Below are 26,066 nucleotides of genomic sequence, written 5' to 3'. Positions count from 1 at the left end.
AGGACACATTTCAACCGTTTTCTGTTCACAGAAGCCTCCGAAGTCTCCACCAGGAAAAATCGCTAATCTTACCCAAGGGTCACTATCATTTCAACACACAAAAATTCCTCTACTAGGACTGGAAGGGACCCCACGCAGGCCTGGAGGCGGGAGGCACGGCGGCCCAGTCAGTGCCCCCGACAGCTGGCTGTGTGCCCGTGCCCGGCGGCCTCACCTTGCGGGTCTGCCTTTTTGTAAGCGTTCCCGGCGTCCACGAAGCTGGTGGCAGAGTCGTGCTTGCTCTGCAGCTGCATGTGCAGCTTGGCCGCCTGACAGAAAGCATTTCCTGCAGCTGAACAAGAGGAGACCACAATCAATCAATCAGAAGCAGCAGCGACAACAATGAATTCATTGGTAATTAATGAATTCCTGTAGAGCAGCCCCCCGCCTGAGGTGCTGGACCTCAATGAAAAGCAGCATTCCCACCTGAGATCCATGGTCAAGTGCACCCAGGTGCACACAACAGCAGCCTGACCTTCCCGTCCCAGCCCTGGGTACCCAGTCTCCCCAACAGCCAGGTTCTGGGCTGTTCAATTCTACTCCGAAAACACGTAAAGGACGCTCCCTTGGGCCTTCCAGCTGCAAGTGACCAAGCAAAGGCAACATACCCAGGGCGAGGGTGCTGGCGGCTCCTTTTCTATTTTGCCACTATGCTTAGCTGTCATTGCTGAAGTTGCTATGACAGGCTCTAAGGAGAGAGTTTCTTAAAGACTGAAAATGAGGCCTATAATTTTGAATCTTAAAATAAAAAAGCCTGGCTGGCGCCGCGGCTCAATAGGCTAATCCTCCGCCTTGCGGCGCCGGCACACTGGGTTCTAGTCCCGGTCGGGGCACCGACTCTGTCCTGGTTGCCCCTCTTCCAAGCCAGCTCTCTGCTGTGGCCAGGAAGTGCAGTGGAGGATGGCCCAAGTGCTTGGGCCCTGCACCCCATGGGAGACCAGGATAAGCACCTAGCTCCTGCCATCGGATCAGCGCGGTGCGCCGGCCGCAGCACGCCTACCGCGGCGGCCATTGGAGGGTGAACCAACGGCAAAGGAAGACCTTTCTCTCTGTCTCTTTCTCTCTCACTGTCCACTCTGCCTGTCAAAAAATAAAAATAAAAAATAAAAAAGCCTAAAAATTCAGTTTTTCCTCTAGTTTATAGCAAAACCTGATGGAAACTTATGCACAGGTGTGGCCTGCTCTGTACCAGGCAGGGTTAGAAGTTGTGCTCTTCCCTGGAGCACCCTGATAGGCGTGGCTATAAATAATACCCAGATCCCTGCTGGGACACAGCCTGTGACAAATGTACACTGAGTCTGTTCAGAGCAAACTCTGCCTCAGGGGCACAGATTCTGTGGCCGAAGAGGGAGGGAAGGGACCCCTGAGAAAGGCATCATGGGAACACGGTGACAGGCCTGTCTTGCCTGCAGGAGGCCAGTGGGACAGCAGCTGAAGCTGCACCCGGCCTTTCAGGGAGGGCCTCCCCACCTTGGGCAGCAAGTCCCCTGCGGTAGGGGCACCCGAAGTGCCTCCAGCTCAGGACAGCCTGGAACAGGCAGCCCCCGACGGGAAAGGACAGACTCTGCACCCAATCCCACCAAAGCTCCACCTGTGACCCCTGTCCCAAGCCCTCTCCAGAGGCAGCCACTGACTCCCCTGTAGGCTTCTCAACCTTCACCCAAGGGTGAGCACACTCTAGCTACTCGGCCTGCACTCAGTTCCTGCTCCGATAAAGAGTGCCCAGGCAGCTGTGGAAACACGTGAGTGTAGCGTGACATGGGCACGGTTGCAGTCTGGAGGGGCCCTCTGGGAGGAGACTAACCTAGTACATAGGACCGAGCCCTTACACAAGCAGCTGCTGCACGGCCCTGCTCCTGCACTGCAGCCCTTCCAGACACGGCGTCTGCTGGCGCCTGGACCTTGGACCGCCCAGACCCCAGAACTGTGAGCAGCAAGTTGTCACTGTTCACTCAACGGCATTAACAAGAGACTAAGGTTGGCACTGGCTAGTCAGAGTGGACACTGGCTACGGGGCTGGAGCTGGAGACCTCGGCTGGCCTTTAAAGAGGCAGGTGGTCCCAAGGAGTGGCCGAGACTCTGCCAGGGTAATGGGCAGGCAACAGGGGTACTAGGGCAGCAGCCGACCACCAAGTGGCAGTTTAGGAACACACCAGCTGGCTGAACAGCAGCTCTGATGGGCTCTGCCTCTGCCTCTCTGTAGCTCTGCCTTTCAAATAAATAAATAAATCTTTAAAAAAGAAAACACTATTATTTATTTGTTTTGCTTAATGGTGATAAAGGTATCAGAGAAAAAGGAAAGAGAAGACTGCTCTTTTTTTTTCCTTTAAGATTAATTTATTTATTTGAGAGACAGAATTATAGAGAGAGGGAGACAAAGACAGAGGTCTTCCATCTGCTGGTTCATTCCGCAAACGGTTCAACGGCTGGAGCTGGGCTGATCAGAAGCCAGGAGCCAAGGGTTTCTTCTGGGTCTACCCACGCAGGTGCAGAGGCCCAAGCACTTGGACCAGCTTCCACTGCTTTCCTGGGCCATTAGCAGGGAGCTGGATAGGAAGTGGAGCAGCAGGGACTTGAACCAGCGCCCACCCATGTGGGATGCCGGCACTGCAGGCCAAGACTTAACCTATTATACCACAGTGCTGGCCTCAAAGATTGCTCTTGTTAAAGGGGTGGTCAGGGCAGGCCTCGCTAACACAACATTTAAAGGAGGATCTGAAGGAAGCAGGGCACCAGGCACATTCTGCACAGGGGAAGAGTGTGTAGACAGGAGCAGTGTAGTGTGTGCAAAGGCTCTGAGGCAGGAGGGGGTGCACAGAGCCTGGGCAGGAAACAAGCTCACAGACAGGAAGGGGATGGTCCCTGAAGGCCACTGTTAGGATGCCAGCTCTTTATCTGGAATGACATGAACTGAACTGATTTGTGTTATATTGCTTCATTAAAACAGACAGGGTGGGGCCATTGAGGGGCTGGTGCCGCAGCTCGCTTGGCTAATCCTCTGCCTGCGGCGACGGCACTCTGGGTTCTAGTCCCGGTTGGGGCTCCGGATTCTGATCTGGTTGCTCCTCTTCCAGTCCAGCTCTCTGCTGTGGCCCGGGAAGGCAGTGGAGGATGGCCCAAGTGCTTGGGCCCTACACCCGCATGCGAGACCAGGAGGAAGCACCTGGCTCTTGGCTTCACATTGGCGCAGTGCGCTGGCCGTAGAGGCCATTTAGGGGGTGAACCAATGGAAGGAAGACCCTTCTCTCTCTCTCACTGTCTAACTCTGCCTGTCAAAACACACACATACACACACACACACAAAGATGCCAATGAGGTACCCACATCTCATATCAGCATGCCCAGCTCATGTCCTAGCTCCACGTCCAACTCAGCTTCCTGCTAACGCATAGCCTGAGAGGCAGCGGGGTGATTGCTCAAGTACATGGGTTCCTGCCGCCTGTGTAGGAGACTCCAATGGCTTTGGCTTGGCCCAATCCTGGCTCTCATGGGATTTGGTGCATGAACCAGCAGACGAAATCTCTCTCCCCTCCACCCATCTCCCAAAGCCCTCCTCCCGGCTTATTGTTCTGCCTTTCAAATAAATAAAAAGGAATAAACAAATAAAGTGATGAGTCTGGGGGAGGATAAAAACACTTGCACTGTTGGTTATCAGTATCACCATCACTTCTCTTAGGGTGGGAAAGGTTAGAAATTCTCAACCAGTGTTTAGGTAACATGCATTTCGGTTTATGACACTGGTTTCCAATGAGTTTTTCTACAACTTGCATCCCTTAGGGCACAGCATTTCTTTGAGCACATTAAGAAGCCAAGATTACTCTTCCTGGCTCCTAGTAAGCATAAATCATTTAGTTACCACGTGCCCACTGTTATCAGGTGCTTTACAGGGACTAAAACAGGGGCCAACTATGCCGTGCCTACCCATGACCTTTAGTCAGGTCTCCAAAGCCCACGGCAAGCAGCAGCCAGCACTGGTCCTGCACCCGGGCCACAGCCTCCCCCTTCCAGGGCACAGTCCTCTCCCCCTTGCAAGCGCTTTAGGAGCACGTGCCTGGAAAGCAAGCCGACAGAAGCTGGTACATACCACTCCAGTTTTTTGCCATCTTGAACATGTTTGCAGCTCTGGTATACATTTCACAAGCCTCTTCTATTCTCGTGTTTCCTCTGGGAAAAATTGAAAACTGACGTTAAGTTTTACCAGTAACATACACCTGCCAAACAAACCTGCCCTGGCTCACATAACACAGTGAGTGGGCACTCGCACGTGCCAGACAGCGTTCCGGAACCTTCCTGGCCCCACTTTCCAGGAGGGGAAACTGAGGCATGCGACGGTGAAGTCACTAGCCCGAGTCATACAGCCAAGAGGCACGGAACTGAGACTCAGCTACAGATCTGGCTATGCCTCCCACTACAGTCCTTTCTATGGATTAAAAACCGAGTCTTCTCAGTCTCAGTAATTGGAAGTACATTTTTCCAAGGAGAATTCATTTTAAAAGCTCAACACTCTATTACCCTATTGTTTTTTTCAAGAGTTTGGCACTGTTTTTTCAGACTTGAAAACCCAAAGCAAAGCTGACGGCTGAGCACTGGGAGCACACCGGCCGCTCCACGGCAAGGCCGCCCAGCAGCCCCTCTCCCAGTGCGGGACCGCATGCCACAGCACCCTGAGTGGAGGGCGCTTCACTACTGCCTGACTACACTCAGTTCCAGAAGGTTCTTCCCCAGGAAGCTGGTCCCACTGAAGGATAGCTGTAGCAGCTTAGAAATTTCCTCTAATAATTCTCTGTAATCCCCCAGAGTTCCAATTCAATCTTACTTTTTGCTAAGCTGAGGTTGCTCTATAAAGGACACTGATCCATCGTACCTACCTACATCATAAATCTGTAATAACCCAGAGGTCAAGACCCAGGGGCATCTGCCTGCAGTTCACATGAGCAAGAACTGGACGAGGAGCATGGCCACGAGGGAGAAGTCAACACTGACCCTGGAGGCCAGCTATGACACAAACATTAATGGTACATACAAATTCAGCGGGAACTCAAGCTGCAAGTCACAGCAAACCCGTCGAAAGAGCCCTGGTGTCGAGTTAAGGCTGGGCAACCCCGCGGCCCAGGTGCGACTAGACCTCTGGCAGCAACTACTGACAACGTGACCAAGCGAGTTCTTCAGTTACAAAGCACCTCGGCTCTTGCACTTGAGGGCGGTTTCGTCTCATTCCTCGGGGTTACTCTGGTGGGGACCCAAAGAAATAATCACGCAGAGCAGCCACTCAGAGCTTGACCTGCAGTAAGCACTCAGCAAGATGCTGTTATTGGGGCCGTTGTGGCACAGTGGGTAAAGCTGCTGCCTGCAGCGCCAGCATCCCATATGGTGTTGGTTTGTGTCCTGGTTGCTCTACTTCCAATACAGCCCCGTGCTAATGGTCTGGGTAAAGCAGCGGAAGATGGCCTAAGTGCTTGGGCCCCTGCACCCATGGGTGGGACCCAGATGAAGCTCCTGGATCCTGGCTTGGGCCTGGCCCAGTGCCAGCTGTTGTGGCCATCAGGGGAGTAAACCAGCAGATGGAGGATCTCTCTCTCTCTATAACTATGAATTTCAAACAAATAAATAAATCTTTAAAAAAAAAAAGATTGCTATTACAGATTCATGTAATGAAAGCATAGAACATGGGAATATTTGTACATCATAAATCTCATAAAGAACTTGTAACTAGACTATACAAAAACTCTCACATCTCAATAATGAAAAAAGACTAATAACTAATAAAAAATGCACAAAGGATCAGAATAGATACTTCTCCAAAGAACAGAGACAAATGACCATAAGCACATGGAAAGATAAAAACATCATTAGCCATCAGGGAAATGCCACTGGGCTGCCACTAGGATGTGCAGAACCCAACGACAGACAATAACAGGTGTTATGGAGGCTGCGGAGAAACTGGACCTCCGCACAGTGCTCCTAGCAATGTAAAATGGAGCAGCCACCGTGGCAGACAGTTTGGCTGTTGCTCAAAAGGTTAAACATAGCTCTCATATGGTGTAGCAATTCTAATCCTAAATGTCCACCCCAGAGAAATGAAAACACTGCGTGCAACTTCACACGCAAATGCTTACAGCATCATTTGTCATCACAGCCGTAACATACAAACAAACCAAATGTCCGTCAACTGAGAAACAGATGGGTAAATGAGGCATACACATACGAGGGACCATCACTGAAGAAGGGAAGGAATACCCGTACCTGCTACAACATGACTGGTATTGGAAATGTTATGCTAAGTCAAAGAAACTAGTCATATTAGGGTTCCGTTTATATCAAAGCTCTAGAGCAGACAAAGCTATAGACACAGATAACTAGTTGCCTAATGCTATGGTATGAGTATTTTTTTCCCTTCCAAAACCCATTTTGAAACTTAATCCCAATGTGAGTGTTGGGAGATGGAGCCTGATGGGAGGGGTTTAGGTCTCGAGGGGCCCCAGCTCCCGAGTGGATTAATGCTGCTAAAACAGGGAATGTGGAAGTGGGTTCTCTCTCACTATCCCGCCGCCTAAGAACATGGCAAGGAGGCCCCCAGTGGATACCACCTGCTACCCCTGGACCTTAGACTATCCCACCCCCTGAACTGCAAGGGACACTGTTCTTCATAAATTACCCAGTCTCAAGGGTCCTGCTGCAGCACCCCCTAAACAGACTTAAGACACTTAGAGCTGAGAGTGTTGTGGTAAGGTGTAAGGCGTGGAAATGACACTCAAAGGGCACAGGGTTTCTTTGGGGGAGGTAATATAGATATTCTAGAATTGACAGTTGCACAGCTCTGCGAAGATGCTAGAAACTGCTGAAGTGTGCATTTAAGCAGGTGAACCGGGGCAGGTGTCCCAGCACAGCAGGTCAAGCAGCTGCTCAGGATACCACACTCCATATCACAGTGTTGGCTAGACACTAGACTCTGCTCTCAGTCCAGCTCCCAGCTAATGCACCCTGGGAGGCAGCAAGTGATGGCTCAAGGGATTGGGCCCCTGCCAACTACATGGGAGACCTGGATGGCTTTGGTCTGGTCCAGCCATGGCTGCTACAGGCATCCGGAGAGTGAACCAGAGGACAGAAGTATGCTCACTTGCACTCTCTCTCTCTCTGCCTTTGAAGAAGATAGAAAAAATAAACAATTAAATGGGTGGACTGTATGGTATATGAATTAAACCCCAGTAAAGCAATTACTCACGCCCCCAATACACAACCCCCAACACACAAAATTTAAAAAAAAAGAAAAAAAAAGAAAGCAACCTTTGAATGCCAAGATAGCAGCAAGCAAGCCACCCAAAAAATGAAGAGTCAGAATAAGTGAAGCTCTCTCTCACACTTCAATGTCCCTTTTCCTCCAGCTACATCTACACCTTCCTCAAAAACAAGCAGCTGGTAGGTTTCCCCAGCGGAAAATTCCTAATGAGTGCACTCTCAACCTTAGCCACAAGTGCCTTGCCATTTTCCTGTGTCTTGTTTTTTTCTAGAGAGTACCACGAATCTCGAACTGCAATTACTGCAGTCATTCTTATTAAAGGTTTCCAAATAAAGCCAGCTTAATCAAGATGCACTTTATCCTATTACTTTCAGAGATAGCTGCAGCTAACAGAACTCCATGATGCTCGGTTTATGGCAGACATTTCCACCTGTATCCATTTCATTACCACAGCAACTGCAATACACTACCTCCACTCTACAGAAGAGAAAGCACCATCAGGAGGTGAATTGCTCCCCACAGGGAACCGAAGGTCCATGCTGTAGCTACCACTGATTCAAGGTCAGTGGTCTTTATAAAAATACTGAATGAACTCTGAGAGACTAAGAGACTTTTGAAATGGAATCACCAGAAACATTCCCACTTAAAAAAAAAAAAAAAGTAGAAAATTTGGTAAAAATATAACTTCAAAACTTCATGAAGAGATTTAGTTTTGTAATTACCTCATGTGCATACTATTTTATATTCATGCAAGTTATTTTTACTAAGTTTTAAGAACAAATATTCAGAACTCACATTCACATAATTCTACTTGTTGTTAGAGTGCAAAGGAAAATCTCTAAAAACAGAATCAGATTCTGTGAGCGGTCTACATTAAGAAAGCTAAACTGGGACTGACGCCGTGGCTCACTTGGTTAATCCTCCGCCTGCAGTGCTGGCATCCCATATGGGTGCTGGTTCTAGTCCCAGTTGCTCCTCTTCCAGGCTAGCTCTCTGCTGTGGCCCGGGAGGGCAGTGGAGGATGGCCCAAGTGCTTGGGCCCTGCACCCGTATGGGAGACCAGGAGGAAGCATCTGGCTCCTGGCTTCGGATTGGCGTAGTTCCGGCCATAGCGGCCGTTTTGGGGGTGAACCAACGGAAGGAAGACCTTTCTCTCTCTCACTGTCTAACTCTGTAAAAAAAAAAGAAAGAAAGAAAGAAAGAAAGAAAGAAAGAAAGAAAGAAAGCAAGCAAGCAAGCAAGCAAGCTAAACTGACGGGGCCGGCGCTGTGGCGTAGCAGGTAAAGCCCTTGCCTGTGATGTTCCCATCCCACATGGGTGCCAGTTCCTGTCCTGGTTGCTCACTTCCGATCCAGCTCCCTGCTAATGGCCTGGAAACACAGCAGAAGATGGCCCAAGTATCTGGGTCCCTGCTACCCACATGGGACACCTGGATGAAGCTCATGGCTCCTAGCTTCAGTCTGGCCCAGCCATTGCGGCCATCTGGGAGTGAACCTTTCTCTGTCTCTGTAACTCTGACTTTCAAATAAAAATAATGAAAGAAATTAAGGGGGGGGGGAGAGCGAGAGAGAGGAGGAGAGAGGAGAGGAGGGGTGAGAAGAGAGAGGAGATTAGAGAGAGGAGAGAGAAGAGAAATAAGAAAGCTAAACTAAGCTAAAGTAATTATTTCAGTGCTTTCTCCACCATGAAAGAAAACACTGACTGCCCACCCAAAACCCACCCCCCACCCGCACCCCCACCCTTGTAGAATCAGCCCCAACTCCAGAGGCAAGGCAGCCCCTCTTCTTGATCATATTTATTCAGGAAATACTGCCCAAAATCAATGCACGCCAAGACACTAACAACAGAAACTGCTTGCCCACAGGAGACAGCAAAGAGCGCCCAGGTTTGGCTGAGGACACGTGGTCAAAGGCTCAGTACGTCCCACCAAGACCAGTGAACAGCAGAGCTGCGAAAAACGCTGGCTCCTCCAACAGGCTGAGTCCCGGCTTCCCACCACCCTGCACAGCAATTGTGTCAGCGGGCTGTGTGACAGCAGCGACAGCAGCACCCGCGCTATTTTAAAGCAGTGGGCAGGAGGAGGGAGATGTGGGATCTGAGGGCACACACACCCCTGCTGAGGGAGAAATAGAGCTGTCTGTAAAGTCACAAGCCACAGCAGGGGTGTCACGGTGGCGGTGTTGTGATGAAGCACATGCTCCATCATGAAGCGGGAGCGGGACTGAGGACAGGGATCAACGTCCGTACAGCCAGGGTCAGGGCTCCTCCCCAGCCACCAGACAGAGGCTCGGGCCAGGCAACCAGCACAGGGCCTGGCACACAGGCTGCAATGACAATGTTCAGTGTCTGCATCGCAGCCTGGGGCTGCTCCACTTCCCATCCAGCTCCCTGCTGGTGCGCCTGGGAGGGCAGCAGGGTATGGCCCAAGTGCCTGGGCCCCTGCACCCACATGGGAGACTTGGAAGATGTTCCTGGCTCCTGGTTTCCGCCTGGCCCAGCTCCAGCTGTTGCAGCCACTTAGGGAGTGAACCAATGGATGGAAGACCTCTTTGTCCCACCCTCTCTCTCTGTAACTCTTGCCTTTCAATTAAATAATCTTTGGCGAGGAAAAAAAAAAAAAAAAAAAAAAAGCCTGGACCCAAGGGCTGCGGCAGCACCTGGCAGTACCTTTGTATTTTTCACAAACCAGTCAGACAGAAGCCCAAGTACCAGCAGAAAGACCCCTGGTTTGGACTTTAGTCAGAGAAATTGCAAAAACACTGTCATTTAAAAGCCACCTGTTCCCAGAAACAGTCAGGCCCCTCTTCCCAGCCGTAAACAGGAAGAGAAATCCCACCTAGAATTTCAACAGGCACTCTGTCAGCAAGGGCTGTGTTCTGCATTGGATTCTTTTTCTTTTCTTTTTTTTTTTTTTTAAGGCAGAGAGAGAGAGAGAGAGAGAGATCTTCCATCCTCTGGTTCACTCCCCAGATGACCGCAACAGCCGGAGCTGCACCGATCTGAAGCCAGGAGCCAGGAGCTTCTTCCAGGTCTCCTATGTGGGTGCAGGGACCCAAGGACTTGGGCCATCTTCTGTTGCTTTCCCAGGCCATAGCAGAGAGCTGGATCAGAAGTGGAGCAGCCGGAACTCAAACGGGCACCCACATGGGCTGCCAGCACCACAGGTGGCGGCTCCACCCACTACGTCACAGTCTGGCCCTACTCGTTATGTTATTGTGGTTTTAGGGATTCATGTGATGTCTTTAGCTGTCTATCTCACCTCTACTTTTTCAGCCTCCGTAACGCTTTCCCTATAGGTGCAAAAACTCTAACTTTTACTGCTATTGGAATAAATATCCGTGCCCCATCTCTGGGTTGTTTTTTCTCTCATCCCTCAGTTCACCCATTTGCCCATCTGCCCATCCCTATTTGCCTGTCTGACTGCCTCTCCGTTTCCTAGTCACTTAATCCATCTCTTTCTTTTCTTTTTTAAAGATTTATTTATCTACCTGAAAGAGTTAAACATAGAGAGAGGCAGAGAGAGAGGTCTTCCATCTGCTGGTTCACTCCCCAGATGACTGCAACAGCCGGAGCTGCACCGATCTGAAGCCAGAAGCCAGGAGCTTCTTCTGGGTCTCCTGTGTGGGTGCAGGGCCCAAGGACTTGGGCCATCTTGTACTGCTTTCCCAGGCCGTAGCAAAGAGCTGGATCAAAAGTGGAGCAGCCAGGTCTCGAACCGGCACCCATATGAGATGCTGGCACCACAGGCGGCAGCTTTACCTGCTACACCACACCGCCGGCCCCTGCACTGGAGTCTTAGATTCCATGTTCTGAGAGCTTTCCACCTTATTTAAGAAAAACTTAGGAACCAGCGTTGTGGCACAATGGGTTAAGCTGCCACCCTTAATACCAGCATCCCAAATGGGCAACAGTTTGAGCCCCAGCTGCTTCACTTCTGATCCAGCTCCCTACTAATGCGCCTGGGAAAGCAGTGGAATGGAAGATGGCCTTGGGCCCCTGCACCCACATGGGAGACCTGGAAGAAGCCCCTAGCTCCTGCTTCAGCCTCTCCTTCCCTCTCTCGTAACACAGCCTCTCAAATTAATAAAATAAATCTTAAGGAACAAAGGAAAACTATAATCAGAGGTTTTTGGACATAGGAAACAATTGGAGACATTTAAGGGATAACAAAAGTATCTATAGTTAAGGATAACTTCTTGAAATAAAGTTTATGAAAGTAGGTATATCAAAGAAAGCTAGCTGGACTTTGACAACAGTGCCAATGCCTCCAGTGATATGGGCAGTAGTCACATTTTATACAGAGGGGAAATACATGTACATTGTATTTAATGAAAAAACAAAAACAAGATATTTAAGTACATAAGAAAGCTAAGAGCAGAAACTACTAGATGAACTCAGAAATGACTGTTAACTTGATATGCCATAAATAGTTTAAAAACATATTTACTTTCATTTTGTTTAAAAGACTGAGATTTTCCATCTGCTGGTTTACTTCCCAAATGCCTGGAACAGCCTGGGCTAGGCCAGGCCAGAGCCAGGAGCCTAGAACTCCACCTGGGTTTCCCATGTGGGCGGCGGGAACCCAAGTATTTGAGCTATCATCTGCTGCCTCCCAGGACGCACATTACTGTAAAGCTGGATTTGAAAGGGGAGTAGCCAGGACTTGAATCAGGTACTCTGATATGGGGCACACGGACTTAAGCTGCTGTGCCAAACCAGTCCCCAAGAGGAGTTTGTAAATGGAATTTCAAACTTTAAAAACTACTGACGAGACCCGTCATCCCCTAAGGCAGCTCTCTAGGTACAAATTTGTTCATACATCCGCCCCAAAGCATACACATCAATCAAGAATTAGTACAACCACTCATAATCCAAAACTACAACGTAACTAGGAGCCAGAATTCAACAGCCTCCATTTAAATGTAACTGGGGAAATAAAAAATCCAAAATTAGCAGAGCCAGCAACCCAGCTCCTGCTGGAAGCCAGGAGGAGGCAAGCATGTGGACGAGGTCTCGCCATAGGGCTGAGCATGGCAGCCAGAGAGCAAGGGCCCCACCAGGATGGGAAGCAGGCGCAGGGACACCACAGCCAGGGACTAGGGGGAGGGGGCTGGCCACCAAGGCATCTCCAGAGGACATGGCTTCTGGGAAAGGGGAGGTGGCTTTAAGGAAGCCTGGCAAGTGGTGGCAGTAAATCCACAGTCTTCCCTCAGACACAGGAGCACCACAGAACTGCAGCCAGCTCGGGACCCCACCCACCCTCCACAGCGCCATTCACCACAGACGCTGCACTGCAACTGTTCTAAGGACACTCCAGACGCTCTAACTGAACAGTCAAGGGTGGCCATGCCCATGCAAGGCTACCACATAGGCGTGAGAATGAAACTGGGACAAAGTACACCTGAAACACGGCAAGGCAGAGGAGGTCCTGATTTCACGTGACTTAAATCCTGCAAAACACTTGCAGAACTTTAAGAACTGAGAAGAGAGGTGTACAACAAGAGGGTGAACTCCTTTCAAATTCCAAAAGGAGGGGCCAGTGTTGTGGCAACAGCAGGTAAAGTTACTACCTGCAGCACCAGCATCCCATATGGGTGCTGGTTCGAGATCCAGCTGCTCCACTTCAATCCAGCTCCCTGTTATTGAGCCTAGGAAAGCAGCAGCAGATGGCCCAAATGCTTGGGCCCCTGCATCCTTATGGGAAACAAGAAGAAGCTCCTGGCTCCTGGCTTTAGTCTGGCACAGCCCCGACTGCTGCGGCCATTTGGAGAATGAATCAGCAGATAGAAGATCTCTAACTCTGCCTTTCAAATAAATAAAAAATAAATCTTTAAAAAAAACCCTAGAGGGGAAGAAAAAGACAAAACCCATCTCAGAAATGAAATCCTCACTTAATATAGCTTAAGGGAGAACAGATTCTACTAATATGGAGAAGAAAACTGAAAACAGCCACGAGAATGCAAAGGAAACAAGGGGGAAAGGAGTAGAGAAGTGACAGAAAGGGTGGGCCAAGAGCCATCCGTGAAAGTGGAGGCCCTGAAAGGGGAGGAAAATGAATCCAATAAAACGTGGTATGCACAACCAGAATCTTGGAACGTTTTCTAGAAACCAAAGGCCTGATTTTATTTTTAAACATTTACTTGTTCATTTTTATCGTTTGAAAGGCAGATTAACAGAGACACTGTCCATCTACTGGTTCATTTCTCAAATGCCCATAACAGCCAGGGCTCAGCCAAGCCAAAGCCAGGGGCCAGGAGCTCCACCTGGGTCTCCTATGTGGGTGACAGGGACCCACGGACTTGAGCCTTCATCTGCTCTTTCCCAGGATGTGCCTTAGCAAGAAACTGGATCAGAAGCAAGGGAGCCAAGACTCAAATCAGGCACTCTAATCCTGAAGTGGGTGCCCGGCGCAGCGGCTTAACTCGCAACATCTGATCCGAGACCTGGATTTCAATACTTCACAGGCTTCCCGTGTCCTGGGAAAACGGACTCAGACTCGTCTACTGCAGAATACACCCCAGGACCACTACCAGACTTCACAAAGGAAACCTCTGGGTGTCCAAGAAAAAGACAAAATTACAAACAAAACTAACACAATCCGGGAGCATGACACTCCACCAGTAGCCTACAAAGCCAAGCAGACAGGGGAATGCCATCTTTCAGGGAACTCAAAGAATAACAAAGTGTGAGTCGCGGTGCATAGCCATCCATCAAGTACCACTGAGACTGCCAGAACTCAGGGACACGACACTTGCTCCCAGGTCAGAAACAACTGAGCCGTTTTACTACAGCTCTACAGCTGGAAACCACAGCAAGGGCAGAAATACAGCCACATTTTTATGTCTGACAAACAGCTCAACATCATTAAATAGAACTGCAGCCTGGACAAGATAGGAAGTGAGACAGGCCCACTAATAGTCACATGGGTAATGGGTGTCTTTCAGAGCCAACAAATGGGTGCCTAAAAGTCAAATGGATCGAAACACAAACCTCCCCAAATTAAAAAGGAGAGCACGTGAGAAAAGCAGCAACTGAAATACTGCCTACAGTAAGTGTACAGTACCTGTCGTTTTCACATCTGCTCACCGAACAAAAGCCAACTCCAGAGTAGGAGACACACACCTAAAACAGGTTACTCTGAAAGGCCTACCGTAAACAGGTGGTCAGAAGCGTCACATGTGTGTCAAGCAGACCTTAGATTTGTCACAAAAACCACAGCACCTCTCTCATGCACAGTGCTCATTCCTTCTCCAGGTCTCCTTGCCCACTGTTCTGGAAGCTCTGGAATGGCATCTTATTTTTCTTACAGAAGAAAGAAAAGAAAAAAATCCAAACCCCACAACAACATCGCCGCCCCTCTGTGGGGACGGATGCATCCCTTGCACTCATTCCTCATCAAAGTCCGGCACGTGGCCAGGACCAGCTCAGAGAGGCGGGGGAGCCAGGCAGCGCCGGGCACGCGGCCACGGGCAGAGTACGCCCGGCTTATTACATAACATAGCCCCGAAGCAGGCAAGTGCAAACAGGGAGGCAGGGACTATAATCTGGAATCAAACCAAGTAGAATTTGGGTTCAAAGGCTTTCAATGAGATAAAGAAATTCTATTAGTTGTGAATGTCTATGTACCCAAACACAGGAGACACCTTTATAAAGCAAAAGCTGTGAGACACAAGAGAAATACCCTGAGAGGAGACATTAATCCATGGTCAGCCCAAAGACAGTTAAGTGGACAGAAATAAACAGACACCAAAGACTCAGACAATTTAATCAACAATCATCCAGCCCTCATAGATCAGCCGCCTTCTTCCAAGGTGCGCATGAACTGCTTGTAAACAACAATCACACACAGGTGGCTAACACAAATGCAGTAGATTCCTCTGACCGTAATGCAGTAAAACCAGAAATTAGTAATAATGTACACAAAAGTCCTTCCACAGGGGGAAAAAAACCTCTGAACAAACTGAAATAACATTATAAATCAAGGATCCATGGGATACAAATAGAGCAATTTTTTAAAGGAAAATTCACGGCCATGAATATTTGGATCCATACAAACACAACAGTGAAAACAGCAACCATACGAGGGACTGGAAATCCAATCAATCTATACAGCAGGCTAATTTTTAAGTTGATAACTTTGTATAGCCTGTGAATGATGTTACAAATATCCACATGGCCCTTGGCGGAAAAAAGGTTCCCCACCCCTGGCCAGGGGAAAAGAAATGATGAAGCATATAGAACCTCAATACTTCAATCTGACAGATACACAAAAGAACTGTAAATAAACCCATTCTAAATAATAGGAGCCATTACAGAATTACAATCCAAAGGGATTTATTCCAGAAATACAACGACAGCTCAGCATGAGGATGTTTAGCACTGAAGGTATACTGACTCTATCCAGACAGGAAAAGCGTCCACAACACAACGGCAATCCCTGTTGAAATGCCCTCGGCAAACAGGAACTGACATACTTTCCAACCATGAAGAGAAGCTGTGCTTTAATCCAGGAGCGTGCTGACCCATTAATTTGCTGGAGTTTAATCAATATTTACATTAAGTTCCATTTAAGTACAGAAAGGGTAAGCGTCTCCATCATGACCTGTGTCAGTCACCGCACATCCTTTGGAGGCACAAAAGCTTTCCCGATTTCACCAGTGTCGCGAGAAGGTGCCGTGAGACTAGGAGGACAGACTCCCAGGCCAGGCTCCTGCATCCTGGCTGGCTGCACCCTCTGGGCTCACATCCATTACTCACAGAGCCAGGGAAATATGTGAAAAGGTTTTAAGCTTTAAGATAATAATAGACAAATATTTAAATAAAACACAGAAGAAAGAGACAGAAAAGTCCCTTTACCTGGCATATCTATGCTTTTGGAAAATAGACAGGGATAAAAGAAAAAAAAATCAGCATTTGTTGTGTCATTACTAGCATATTCACCTTCCCTACCAATACTTACCAAGTGACTGCCCCATGCTGTGAGCTGGCTGAGGTGCAGGGCCACAGCCACAAACAGGACACCATGGTCCAGCCTGCATCTCCCAAGCAATGCTACCCGTCACAGACCCCACAGGAACATGAGAATGCATGGAGAACACTCTAACACTGCAGACAGACGGTGGCTCCCCAGGAATAGCTTATCATCTGACACCCGACTATGTCACGACCCAAAATCAGAAAACACGATTTCCATTGACAGTGACATACCTCAGCGCAGCAGACTAAGCACCTGACCCCTCATTCAACCCTCACAAATCTGAAAAGTCCACTCTGTCTCTTTGCCCACTGCAAAGTTAAAGGTACGGAAGTTCTAAGACTGATTTTGGCTATGTCACCAAGGAAGTGAGTGAGCTAGAGGCTACACTTCATCTCCGCATACGTAATTATCCAGGGTGGGCAGCTGGCTTGGCAGCTGATGTGTCCATATCTCATACTGGAGAGCCGGGGTTTGAGTCGTGGCTCCACTCCTTCTTGCTGGCATGCATTCTGGGAGGTAGCACGTGGTGACTCAAGTACTTGAGTCCCTGCCGCCCACATGGGAGACCGCGAATAAGTTCCTGGCTTATGGCTTCAGCCTGGCCAACCTCAGGTGTTGCAGGCATTTGGAGAGTAAATCTACAGGATAAGAGATCTCTCGGTCTCTCTGTGTTTCAAATAAAATGAGAATTTTAAATGTACATAACTATGTGCATCTCCTATACCTAAGTAAATATAAGATTAATGATTTTTCTTTTTTATCAGACAGAGTTAGACAGTGAGAGAGAGAGAGACAGAGAGAAAGGTCTTCCTTCTGTTGGTTCACTCCCCAAAAGGCTGCTATGGCCAGCGCACAGCACTGATCCAAAGCTAGGAGCCAGGTGCTTCCTCCTGGTCTCCTATGGGGTGCAGGGGCCCAAGCACTTGGGCCATCCTCCACTGCCTTCCTGGGCCACAGGAGAGAGCTAGACTGGAAGAGGGGCAGCCGGGACTAGAACCCGGCATCTATATGGGATGCCTGCACCGCAGGCGGAGGATTAACCAAGTGAGCATGGCACCGGCCACAAGATTAATGATTTTTTTAAAAAGTATAGTCTAGGCCGGCGCCGCGGCTCACTAGGCTAATCCTCCGCCTTGCGGCGCCGGCACACCGGGTTCTAGTCCCGGTCGGGGCACCGATCCTGTCCCGGTTGCCCCTCTTCCAGGCCAGCTCTCTGCTGTGGCCAGGGAGTGCAGTGGAGGATGGCCCAAGTCCTTGGGCCCTGCACCCCATGGGAGACCAGGAGAAGCACCTGCTCCTGCCATCAGATCAGCGCGGTGCGCCGGCCGCAGCGCGCTACCGCGGCGGCCATTGGAGGGTGAACCAACGGCAAAAGGAAGACCTTTCTCTCTGTCTCTCTCTACTGTCCACTCTGCCTGTCAAAAAAAAAAAAGTATAGTCTAGAGGCTGGCATTGTGGTGTAGTGGGTAAAGTTGCTGCCTGTGATGCAGGCATCCCTGGCTGCTCTACTACCAATGCAGTTCCTTGCTAATGGCCTGGGAAAATCAGTGGAGGATGGCCCAAGTGCTTGGGCCCCTGCACCCACATGGGAGACTCAGGAGAAGCTCCTGGCTCCTGGCTTTGGCCAGGCCCAGCCCCGGCCGTTGTGCCATCTGGGGAATGAACCAGCAGATGGAAGATTCCTCTCTGTTCTCTCCCCACCCCCAGTAAGAAAATAAATCTTTTTTTAAAAAAGTCTATATTTCAAATAGTCTATATTTGAAATCAACTGTAACTGAAGACCCCAAGTGCTTTACCAAAGCTATCACATGGCCCCACACCTGGCAAAACTTAAAACACATTCAAGTATTTGTTGAAATGAAGGCTGAGTGAAGAATATGATGACCAACACCCTACAGTGCTTAAGAATTTCGTATGGAGTGGGGTTCTGGTGCAGCAGTTGTCACTTGAGACATCCACATTCCATACCAGAGTGCCTGGATTCTGTCCTGGCTCCTCTGCTTCCGATCCACACCCTCGGAGGCACAGGTAATGGCTTAACTGCTTGGGTCTCTGCCACCATGTGGGAGACATGGATTGAGTGCCAGGCTCCTGGCTTTGGCCTGGCCCAGCCCTGGCCGTTGGATGCATTTGGGGAGTGATGGAAGACCTCTGACTCTGTATTTCTCTGCATTTCAAACAAAATGAAATTGGGGAAAAAAAAAAAAAAGGGGGAGTCAGTACTGTGGTACAGGGGGTTAAGCCACTGCTTATGAAGCCACCATCCCATATCAGAGTTCTGGGTCAAGTTCCAGCTACTCTGCTTCCAATTCAGCTTCCCGCTAATACACCTGGGAAGGCAGCAGTGCTTTGGGCCCCTACCACCCATGTGGGAGACTAGGATGGAGTTCCTGGCTCCTGAATCCTGGATATGGTCTGGCCTGGCCCGGCCTGGCTGTTGCAGGCATTTGGAGAGTGAACAAGCAGATGGAAGATTTCCCTCTCTGATGTTCTAGTTTCCAAATAAATAAATAGTTAAAAATTGGGAAAAAAAAATCTCTATTTTCACAAATAGCTAAAAATTATAGATTTATATCTGAAGATAATCCATTAGGACCTTTCATTAAATTTACATTGAAGGTTAGGCATTGTGGTGTAGTGGGTTAAGCTGCCACTTGGGATACCTACATCCCATTAGACTTGTGCCTGGGTTCAAGTCTTGCTTCCACTTCCAAATCATCTTCCTGCTAACGCACACCCTGGGAGACAGCAGAAGATGGCTCAAGTGCTTGGGTTCCTGCCATCCATAAAGGAGAACTGGTGGAATTACTGGTTCCTGGCTTCAGCCTCATCCAACCCAGTTGCTGCAGCATTTAGGGGGTCAACCAGAGGATAGAAGATTGATCTGTTCTTGTTGCTAAGCCTTTCATATAAATAAAATAATTTTTTTAAAAAAGGAAAAAAATTACGTACACACAGCCAGATTTATAGCTCTTTCCTAAGATATTTAAGAATGCTGAAATGCAAGGGAAGACAGCATTTACCATCAGAAACATCTTCCCACGGCCAGTGTTTTTGTGTTTTTTTTTTTTTTTCCACTGTTAATGAGCACCATGTGTTTTTAAAAATTTTCAAGAAGACAGAGCGCTACCATGCACTGGTTTCCTCACTGGAACGGAGGTGGCTGTGGCTGGGAGCCAGGAACTCAATCCAGGTCTCCCAGGAGGGTCACAGAGATCCAATTACTGGAGCCATTACCAAGGCTCGCCAGCGTCTACAGCAGCAAAAGCGGAAGTCAGGAGTCAAAGCCAGGCACACCCATGTGGGACAAGGGCATTTTAACCTCCACGCTCAACACCCAGCCTTCCGCCGTCAGTCTCAGGCACCACTTTCTCCGATCTACACTGTGCAGTTTATCCCCAACCTGTGGTCTCCTAGCACTAAGACTGAGAGGATATTGAGAGGCCTTCTCAATGCAAAACCACCCGACTGTCCATCTCAGGCCAGTTTTAGGATCACTGTAGCAGTTCATGAAGATTCTACATTAGAGTTTGCAATGAACTACAAAACTCCATGGCAGTGAATGAAATGACGGAACAATTCTTTTGGTAGCACTTTTACCACATTAGGCTCTTCCCAAAATGTACCACTTAACCTGGTTCCACAGCTACAAGAACACCTCGCTGTTTAACCGGGGGTCAAGCAGAAAGAGCACCAGGAACAGCAGTTCCAACCAGCCTTGCCTTCATCTTTGGTCACAGGGGGAGAATGTCATGGGGAACAGCACTGATATCTTGCCTAGGGTGCAGCCAAGGCAGGAGGCCTGTGTCCTATACATCTGCAGAATAAACAGCAGACCCTCTCTCATGGATACACACACGTCCTTTCATCTAATTTTACCAAAGCCACAAATACACAAGAGCCATGCTGAGTTTATTAGTGCCACAAAATCAGGGTGGGTAGCTCTGAGTGATGGAGACGTGAACTCCAGAGGGGCTGTGACCTGCAGTCAGGACACGGGGCAGGTATGCGATGTGCAACACCCGCAGGATGCGGAGTACCTCTGGATGGCGCCACAATCTCCATGCAGCAGCCATCTGTCCCCTTGAAAGCACTAGCTGGTCACCTGCTAAAAATGAGCACGTTCCAGGTTGGCACGTGTGTCTTGTTAATTTTGTGCTTTGTCAATTCAGGAGTCAGGAGTCTGAATACAGATGGACTACAGAGCTAAGGAAGAGACAGGCTGTGAGGAACAGCTTGCCTTCCACTCTGGAAAGGTAACAGGTGCAGGAGGTCTAGACATCCAAAGCTCATACAAAGGCCCAGTCTTCCCACCGTAATTCTCAGGGAAACTATACACAATTCTATAATATTAAAACCCACAGAACACAGAGCCTTCTTCTGTGAAGCTTCCCTGGAGCCAAGTATGGCCAAAAACGTCAGAGTCCTCATGGCAAGTAACACAGGGCACTTCAACTGGCTAGAAGCTCTGCCAGCCATTCGATCTCATTAAAAGACCAATGATCCAGCCCAAAAGGCCTTGGCCCCAAAAATCCTAGAAAAGCCACTTCATCTGTCTGGCTCCTTTGTTCCCTGGATACAAAAACCAGACTTGGCCATTTTGATCGACAGTCTGGTTCACAAACGAAATCACTGAGCCCTCACAAATTATGAGACGTTCTACTATCATATTGTTTAAAATGTCTTTTGAGAGGCCAAGAGACAGACTGATGGAACGAGTTCTCACTCACTGGTCCACTTACGAAATGCACGCAACAGCTGGGCCAGCAGTCAAAGCTGGGAGCTGGGCACAAATCCCTCAATGTGGGAGGTAGGAGCCCAGTGACCTGAGGCATCACTAATGCCGGGGAGAGTCTGCGTTAGCTGAGAGCAGGAGCCAGGAGCTACAGCGGGGACCCAAGTCCTCTGAGGTGAGGACACAGGCCTATCTAAATGCCCACTCCTGCCCCTTTACAGCAGAGGAAACTAAGGCATGGAGAACAAGGCGAGGACAATATATGTGTTTAGTACCCAGGTTAGTCCTAGGATAGCACGACTTCCGTCCAAACCACGTGTGAAAGCTGAAGACCAAAGTCGTCTTCAGCTGGCACTGTGGTTCAGTGGGTTAAGCTACTGCCTATGGCCCTGGCATCCCCTATTGGAGTGCCAGCCATCTGGGCTGTGCTTCCAATCCAGCTCCCTGCTAATGGCCTGGGAAGGCAGCAAAGATGGTCCAAGCCCTCGGGACCCTGCCACCCACACAGGAGACCTGGATGGAGTTCCTGGATTCAGCCTGGTTATCTGGGGTGTGAACCAGTAGACAGAAGATCTATTACTCTGCCTTTCAAATTATTAAGTAAATCTTAAGAGAGAGAAAGTCTTGTATGGCCTGTCAGACCTTAAAAAAGAGGTTCTTCAAAAATCCTTTTAGGATTACTGGATCAAGATTGGGCCTAGCTCCCTAAAAACAAGAAAATGCCTGGGTCCCAGAGGCAGGTGTCAGGGGCTGCCACCCTGTTTCCTCTGCTCCATGACAGTCTCCCTGGGAAACATGCAGTGGGGACATTCAGATCACTCACCCGGCACCAGGTGCAATGACAGATGTTATCACTGCCCGGAGCAGCCCTTAGGCGCATCCTGGAGATGCATCAACAGTGGTAAAACAACTTAGAGCCAAAGCAGGAGGCTGGCAACACCAGCCACGAGCTCCTGACCTGTGTTTTCTGAAATACGTGTTTTAGCTGCATGTCTACAGAAAACCACGCCCAACAACGCAAGGTTGCAGGGGCCTGCTCTTGGGGGCAGCTGCGGCTTTTCCACTTTCAAAAGGAAAAACAAAACAAAACAAAACAAAAGCGCACACCCCACCCGGCATCTCTGCCTCTCTCTCCCATCCTAAACAGCTGAATCATTCGCGTAATCAACAGCCCCAGGATTCCTCCCAGGCTGTCCGAGCGCTGGCTCTGCTTCTGAGAGATCCGAATCCAAACACCTGCCCCAGGAGAGCCTGTTAGAATGACAGGCTATTATCGGGGTTCCCAAAAGACACCGGCTTTAAATCAATCTCTGGCGAAAGAAAAATACTATGATGCATTTCCTTACCCAAAGAGTACGGGCTAAATGTCTGCTGGGCGCGCACGCCGGCCCGGGGGACGCTCCCGACCCCAGGCCCGGGCCGGGGTTCCCGGACAGGCGCGCCCCCCACCCCACACTCCCACCCCACTCCCCCTGGGAGTCCGGGGCCACGCGGGCTCGCCCTCCCGGGAGCGGTCTGGAGATTTCAGAGGGGTGTGCTGCGGGCTCTGGGGGGCGAGCGGGAGTCCAGGGGTCGTGGAGAGGGGGCTCTAGGGAGGGGGCGGGATCCAGAGTGAGGGTCTGGGGGGGCCCTACAGGCTCGCTGGAGGGCGTGCGGGCGCCGAGGGTCCAGGGGCCATCTGAGGAGTCCAGGGAGGCGCTGTGGGCCCAAGGCAGGGGGCTCTGGAGAGGGCGTCCTGGGGGATCCAGAGGAGGGGCGCTGGGGGCCCTACAGCCTCTCTGGAGGACTCCAAGCGTGTTTCGGGAGGCCCAAGAGCTCTGTGGGGGGACTCTAGGGGAACAACCAGAGACGGAGGGGGCCTGGTAAGGAGACACCCCCCCAACACACACACCCCAACTCAGGACACGCGAGGTCGGGCGCTCACCCAAACAGCCCTCGGAGGAAGGAGTGGGAGGCCTTGACTCGCTTCTCGGCCTCCGCCATCAGCTGCACCGCCTCTCGCTCCTTCCCCGCGTTGTCCATGTCTGCCGCGCCACGGCCGCCGCTACCGCCGCCGCCGCCGCCGAGCCTACGACGCACCAGGGAAGCTCCGTCTTCCCTCGCGTGGGGACGCGCAGGCGCGGCGCGCGCGGGACCTTTCGGGACTTGTAGTCCGTGGCCCGCCGAAGAGGCCGGGGAGGGGGCGATGAGCGCGACGTCAACTACAATTCCCAGAAAGCCTCAGGGCGGGCCCGGTAGGGGCAAGGCGTGAGAAACGTTGCCGCCTGGGGCTGCGGAGCAGGAGGGGTGACCCTCAGGTCGAGGGGACTAGCCGGGTGGCTTCCATTGAAGAATTACGGAAAATACGTTCAACAACGACTACCAAGGCAATGGGGTGGACGAAGGCACAGGGAATAAGGCGCTGGAGCTGTCCACCTGGCAAATTCTGCAGTGGGGAGCTTGATGTAGCCCCAGAAAGCGATCCCAGCAACACGTGGCGACCCCAACCCGCCCACCAAGGAAGGAGCAGCCGACCCAAAGAGCCGTTTCTGTCTCTAAGGGCAGGGTTTTCAGGAATGTCCTCTCTGCATACATTCAGTTATTTTTGTCTCCCCAAACTGCAAACTGCGAGCCACTTTCTTGGCCCTTTCTTCCTGGGTTATAAATGAGCTTGCAAATGCGCAGTATGTGCACAGTCTACTTTCTGGATCAGTTGTAGTCTATGAATGTCAGCCATGGGGCCAGCTTGTCCGTCCCGGCTTCTGGGACAAAATCCCGGCCGGCCAGGAGGATGTATAACCTCCGCAAAGAAGCATCCATAGACGGATGCGGTCGTGTGCCAGCGCCTTCCAGGCTTGTCCCAGAGGGAGCTGTTTTCTAATACAATGTCTAGACCGGTTATGCTTGGCAATGCTAAAGCAGGAGGTGATGAAGCAAATAGAGCGTGCCAAAGAAGAACTTGTGACAGTTGTGAGCAAAATGCAGGCTGGAATAGCAGAGCGGCGAGTGGAGCCAGCTCACAGCACCTCAGTGCATCAAGGTGTTGATTCAAACCATTCCAAGCCCCTGGCTCAATGCAGATGCTAAGGGAAAGAATTGATGACCTGTGGGCTATTGGATTTTTGGTATCAATATCTCCTGGAAACAGGGGCGAGAGCCTGCACTTCTGTAAAAGAGCTCTATTTGTTCTTTATTTCTGAAGTACATCTTTTCTGAAGCACACAACAGTTCTAGGTTCCCAGATGTGCAGACAGCTGGAATGGACCACTTCCTCTAAGCTAGAACCCGCAATGGAATGTCAGTGGTGGCATTCCTTTTTTTTTTTTAACACAATTTTTCTTTAGTCATCTTTTTTTTAAATTATTTATTTTTATTTGAAAGTTAGAGTTACACAGAGAGAGGAGAGCCAGAAAGAGAGAGAGGTCTTCTTCCATCCGATGGTTCACTCCCCAATTGACCACAACGGCCGGAGCTGTGCTGATCCAAAGCCAGGAGCCAGGAGCTTCTTCCAGGTCTCTCATGTGGGTGCAGGGGCCCAAGGACTTGGGCCATCTTCTACTGCTTTCCCAGACCATAGCAGAGAGCTGGATTGGAAGTGGAGCAGCCAGACCTTGAACCAGCGCCCATATGAGATGCCGGCACTGCAGGCCAGGGCATTAACCTGCTGCGCCACAGTGCTGGCCCCAGATGGTGACCTTCTCAGTTGCTTCTAGGTCTTTCCTTCAGTCTCTTCTTTCGTGTGGGAAACTTGTGTGTCCTCCCCCTGGTTCACCCCAAAGTGGGAGAAAAGCTTCAAATCTTAAGTGCTGTATAGGGCAGGTGTTTTCTGCTCCCCGGGGCTGGGTGAGGGGAAGGAGGACAGGTAGACCTCGCAAATGAGGACTGTGACACGAGGGACAGATACGGTATCAAAGCAGCAGGGAAATGGGCAGGGAAGCCAGCCTTGGCATGGGCCTGGGGAGGACTGGATGCACTTCCAGTACTAGCTGTCTCGGATCCACCACCTGTACTTGCGCCATCCAGGATGGGGCCACTTGCCACACGTGGCCATTTACATTTAAGTTAAATAAAATCTGAGATTCCATTTCTCAGTCGCATTAGCTACATTTCAGGTACTCCATAGCCATATGCAGCTGTCATATTAGGATGCACAGATGTGGAACATTTCCATCGTTGCCTAAGTCCTAGTGAACAAAACTGGCTCATGAGGCCAGTGCCATGGCTTAATAGGATAATCCTCCGCCTTGCGGCGCCGGCACACCGGGTTTTAGTCCTGGTTGGGGCGCCAGATTCTATCCCGGTTGCCCCTCTTCCAGGCCAGCTCTCTGCTATGGCCCGGGAAGGCAGTGGAGGATGGCCCAAGTCCTTGGGCCCTGCACCCGCATGGGAGACCAGGAGGAAGCACCTGGCTCCTGGCTTCAGATCAGCGCGGTGCGCCAACCTCAGCGGCCATTGGAGGGTGAACCAACGGCAAAAAGGAAGACCTTTCTCTCTGTCTCTCTCACTATCCACTCTGCCTGTCAAAAAAAAAATAAATAAAAAAAGGAAAAAAAAAAAAACTGGCTCATGCACACCTCACCTTTCAGCAGCTCTGTGCACTTGTAAGAAAAGCAGGAAGGGATGTGATGAAGTAGGCTAAGCCTCTGCCTGCAGTGCTGGCATCCGATATGGGTGCCGGTTCGAGTCCCGGCTGCTCCACTTCCTATCCAGCTCCCTGGCCTGGGAAAGCAGTAGAAGATGGCCCAAGTCCTTGGGCCCCTGCACCCACGTGGGAGACCCGGAAGATGCTCCTGGCTCCTGGCTTCAGATCGACCCAGCTCCAGCCGTTGTGGCCATTTGAGGAGTGAACCAGCGGGTGGAAGATCTTTCTCTCTGTCCCTCTCTCTGTCTGTAACTCTGCTTCTCAAATAAATAAATAAAATCTTAAAAAAAAAAAAAAGAGAGAGAGAGAGAGAGAAAGGCTTCAGGCAATTTTGAGATGGGGAGGAGGAGCCACACCCTAATTGAGGCAGAATCAGATGAACTGCTGGCTTCTCACGGGGATGGGATGGAGGTGCCCATATGGTCACGCCTGCTAAAGCAACACCCAGGAGACTGGA

At 50.2% G+C, this 26,066-nt stretch overlaps 1 protein-coding gene across 1 annotated transcript in view; it reads right to left on the bottom strand.

The window, feature by feature from the left end:
- The window catches only part of NAPB (NSF attachment protein beta), a 41,923-nt gene extending 18,869 nt beyond the window's left edge, over positions 1-23,054 (bottom strand). Inside the window, exons 1-3 of the mRNA XM_062203786.1 lie at positions 22,913-23,054; positions 4,124-4,203; positions 215-331 (exon numbers count right to left, since the gene is read on the bottom strand). Coding sequence (XP_062059770.1) covers positions 215-331; positions 4,124-4,203; positions 22,913-23,010 — 295 coding nt within the window. The 5' untranslated portion in view covers positions 23,011-23,054. The remainder of the gene's footprint in view (positions 1-214; positions 332-4,123; positions 4,204-22,912) is intronic.
- Between the last annotated feature and the right edge of the window lie 3,012 nt (positions 23,055-26,066).

Source organism: Lepus europaeus, chromosome 10, assembly GCF_033115175.1.
Source record: "Lepus europaeus isolate LE1 chromosome 10, mLepTim1.pri, whole genome shotgun sequence".
In the NCBI taxonomy this organism is placed as follows: Eukaryota; Metazoa; Chordata; class Mammalia; order Lagomorpha; family Leporidae; genus Lepus; species Lepus europaeus.
Note: the sequence above shows the minus strand (reverse complement) of the source record. Positions and strands in the feature narration are given on the sequence as shown.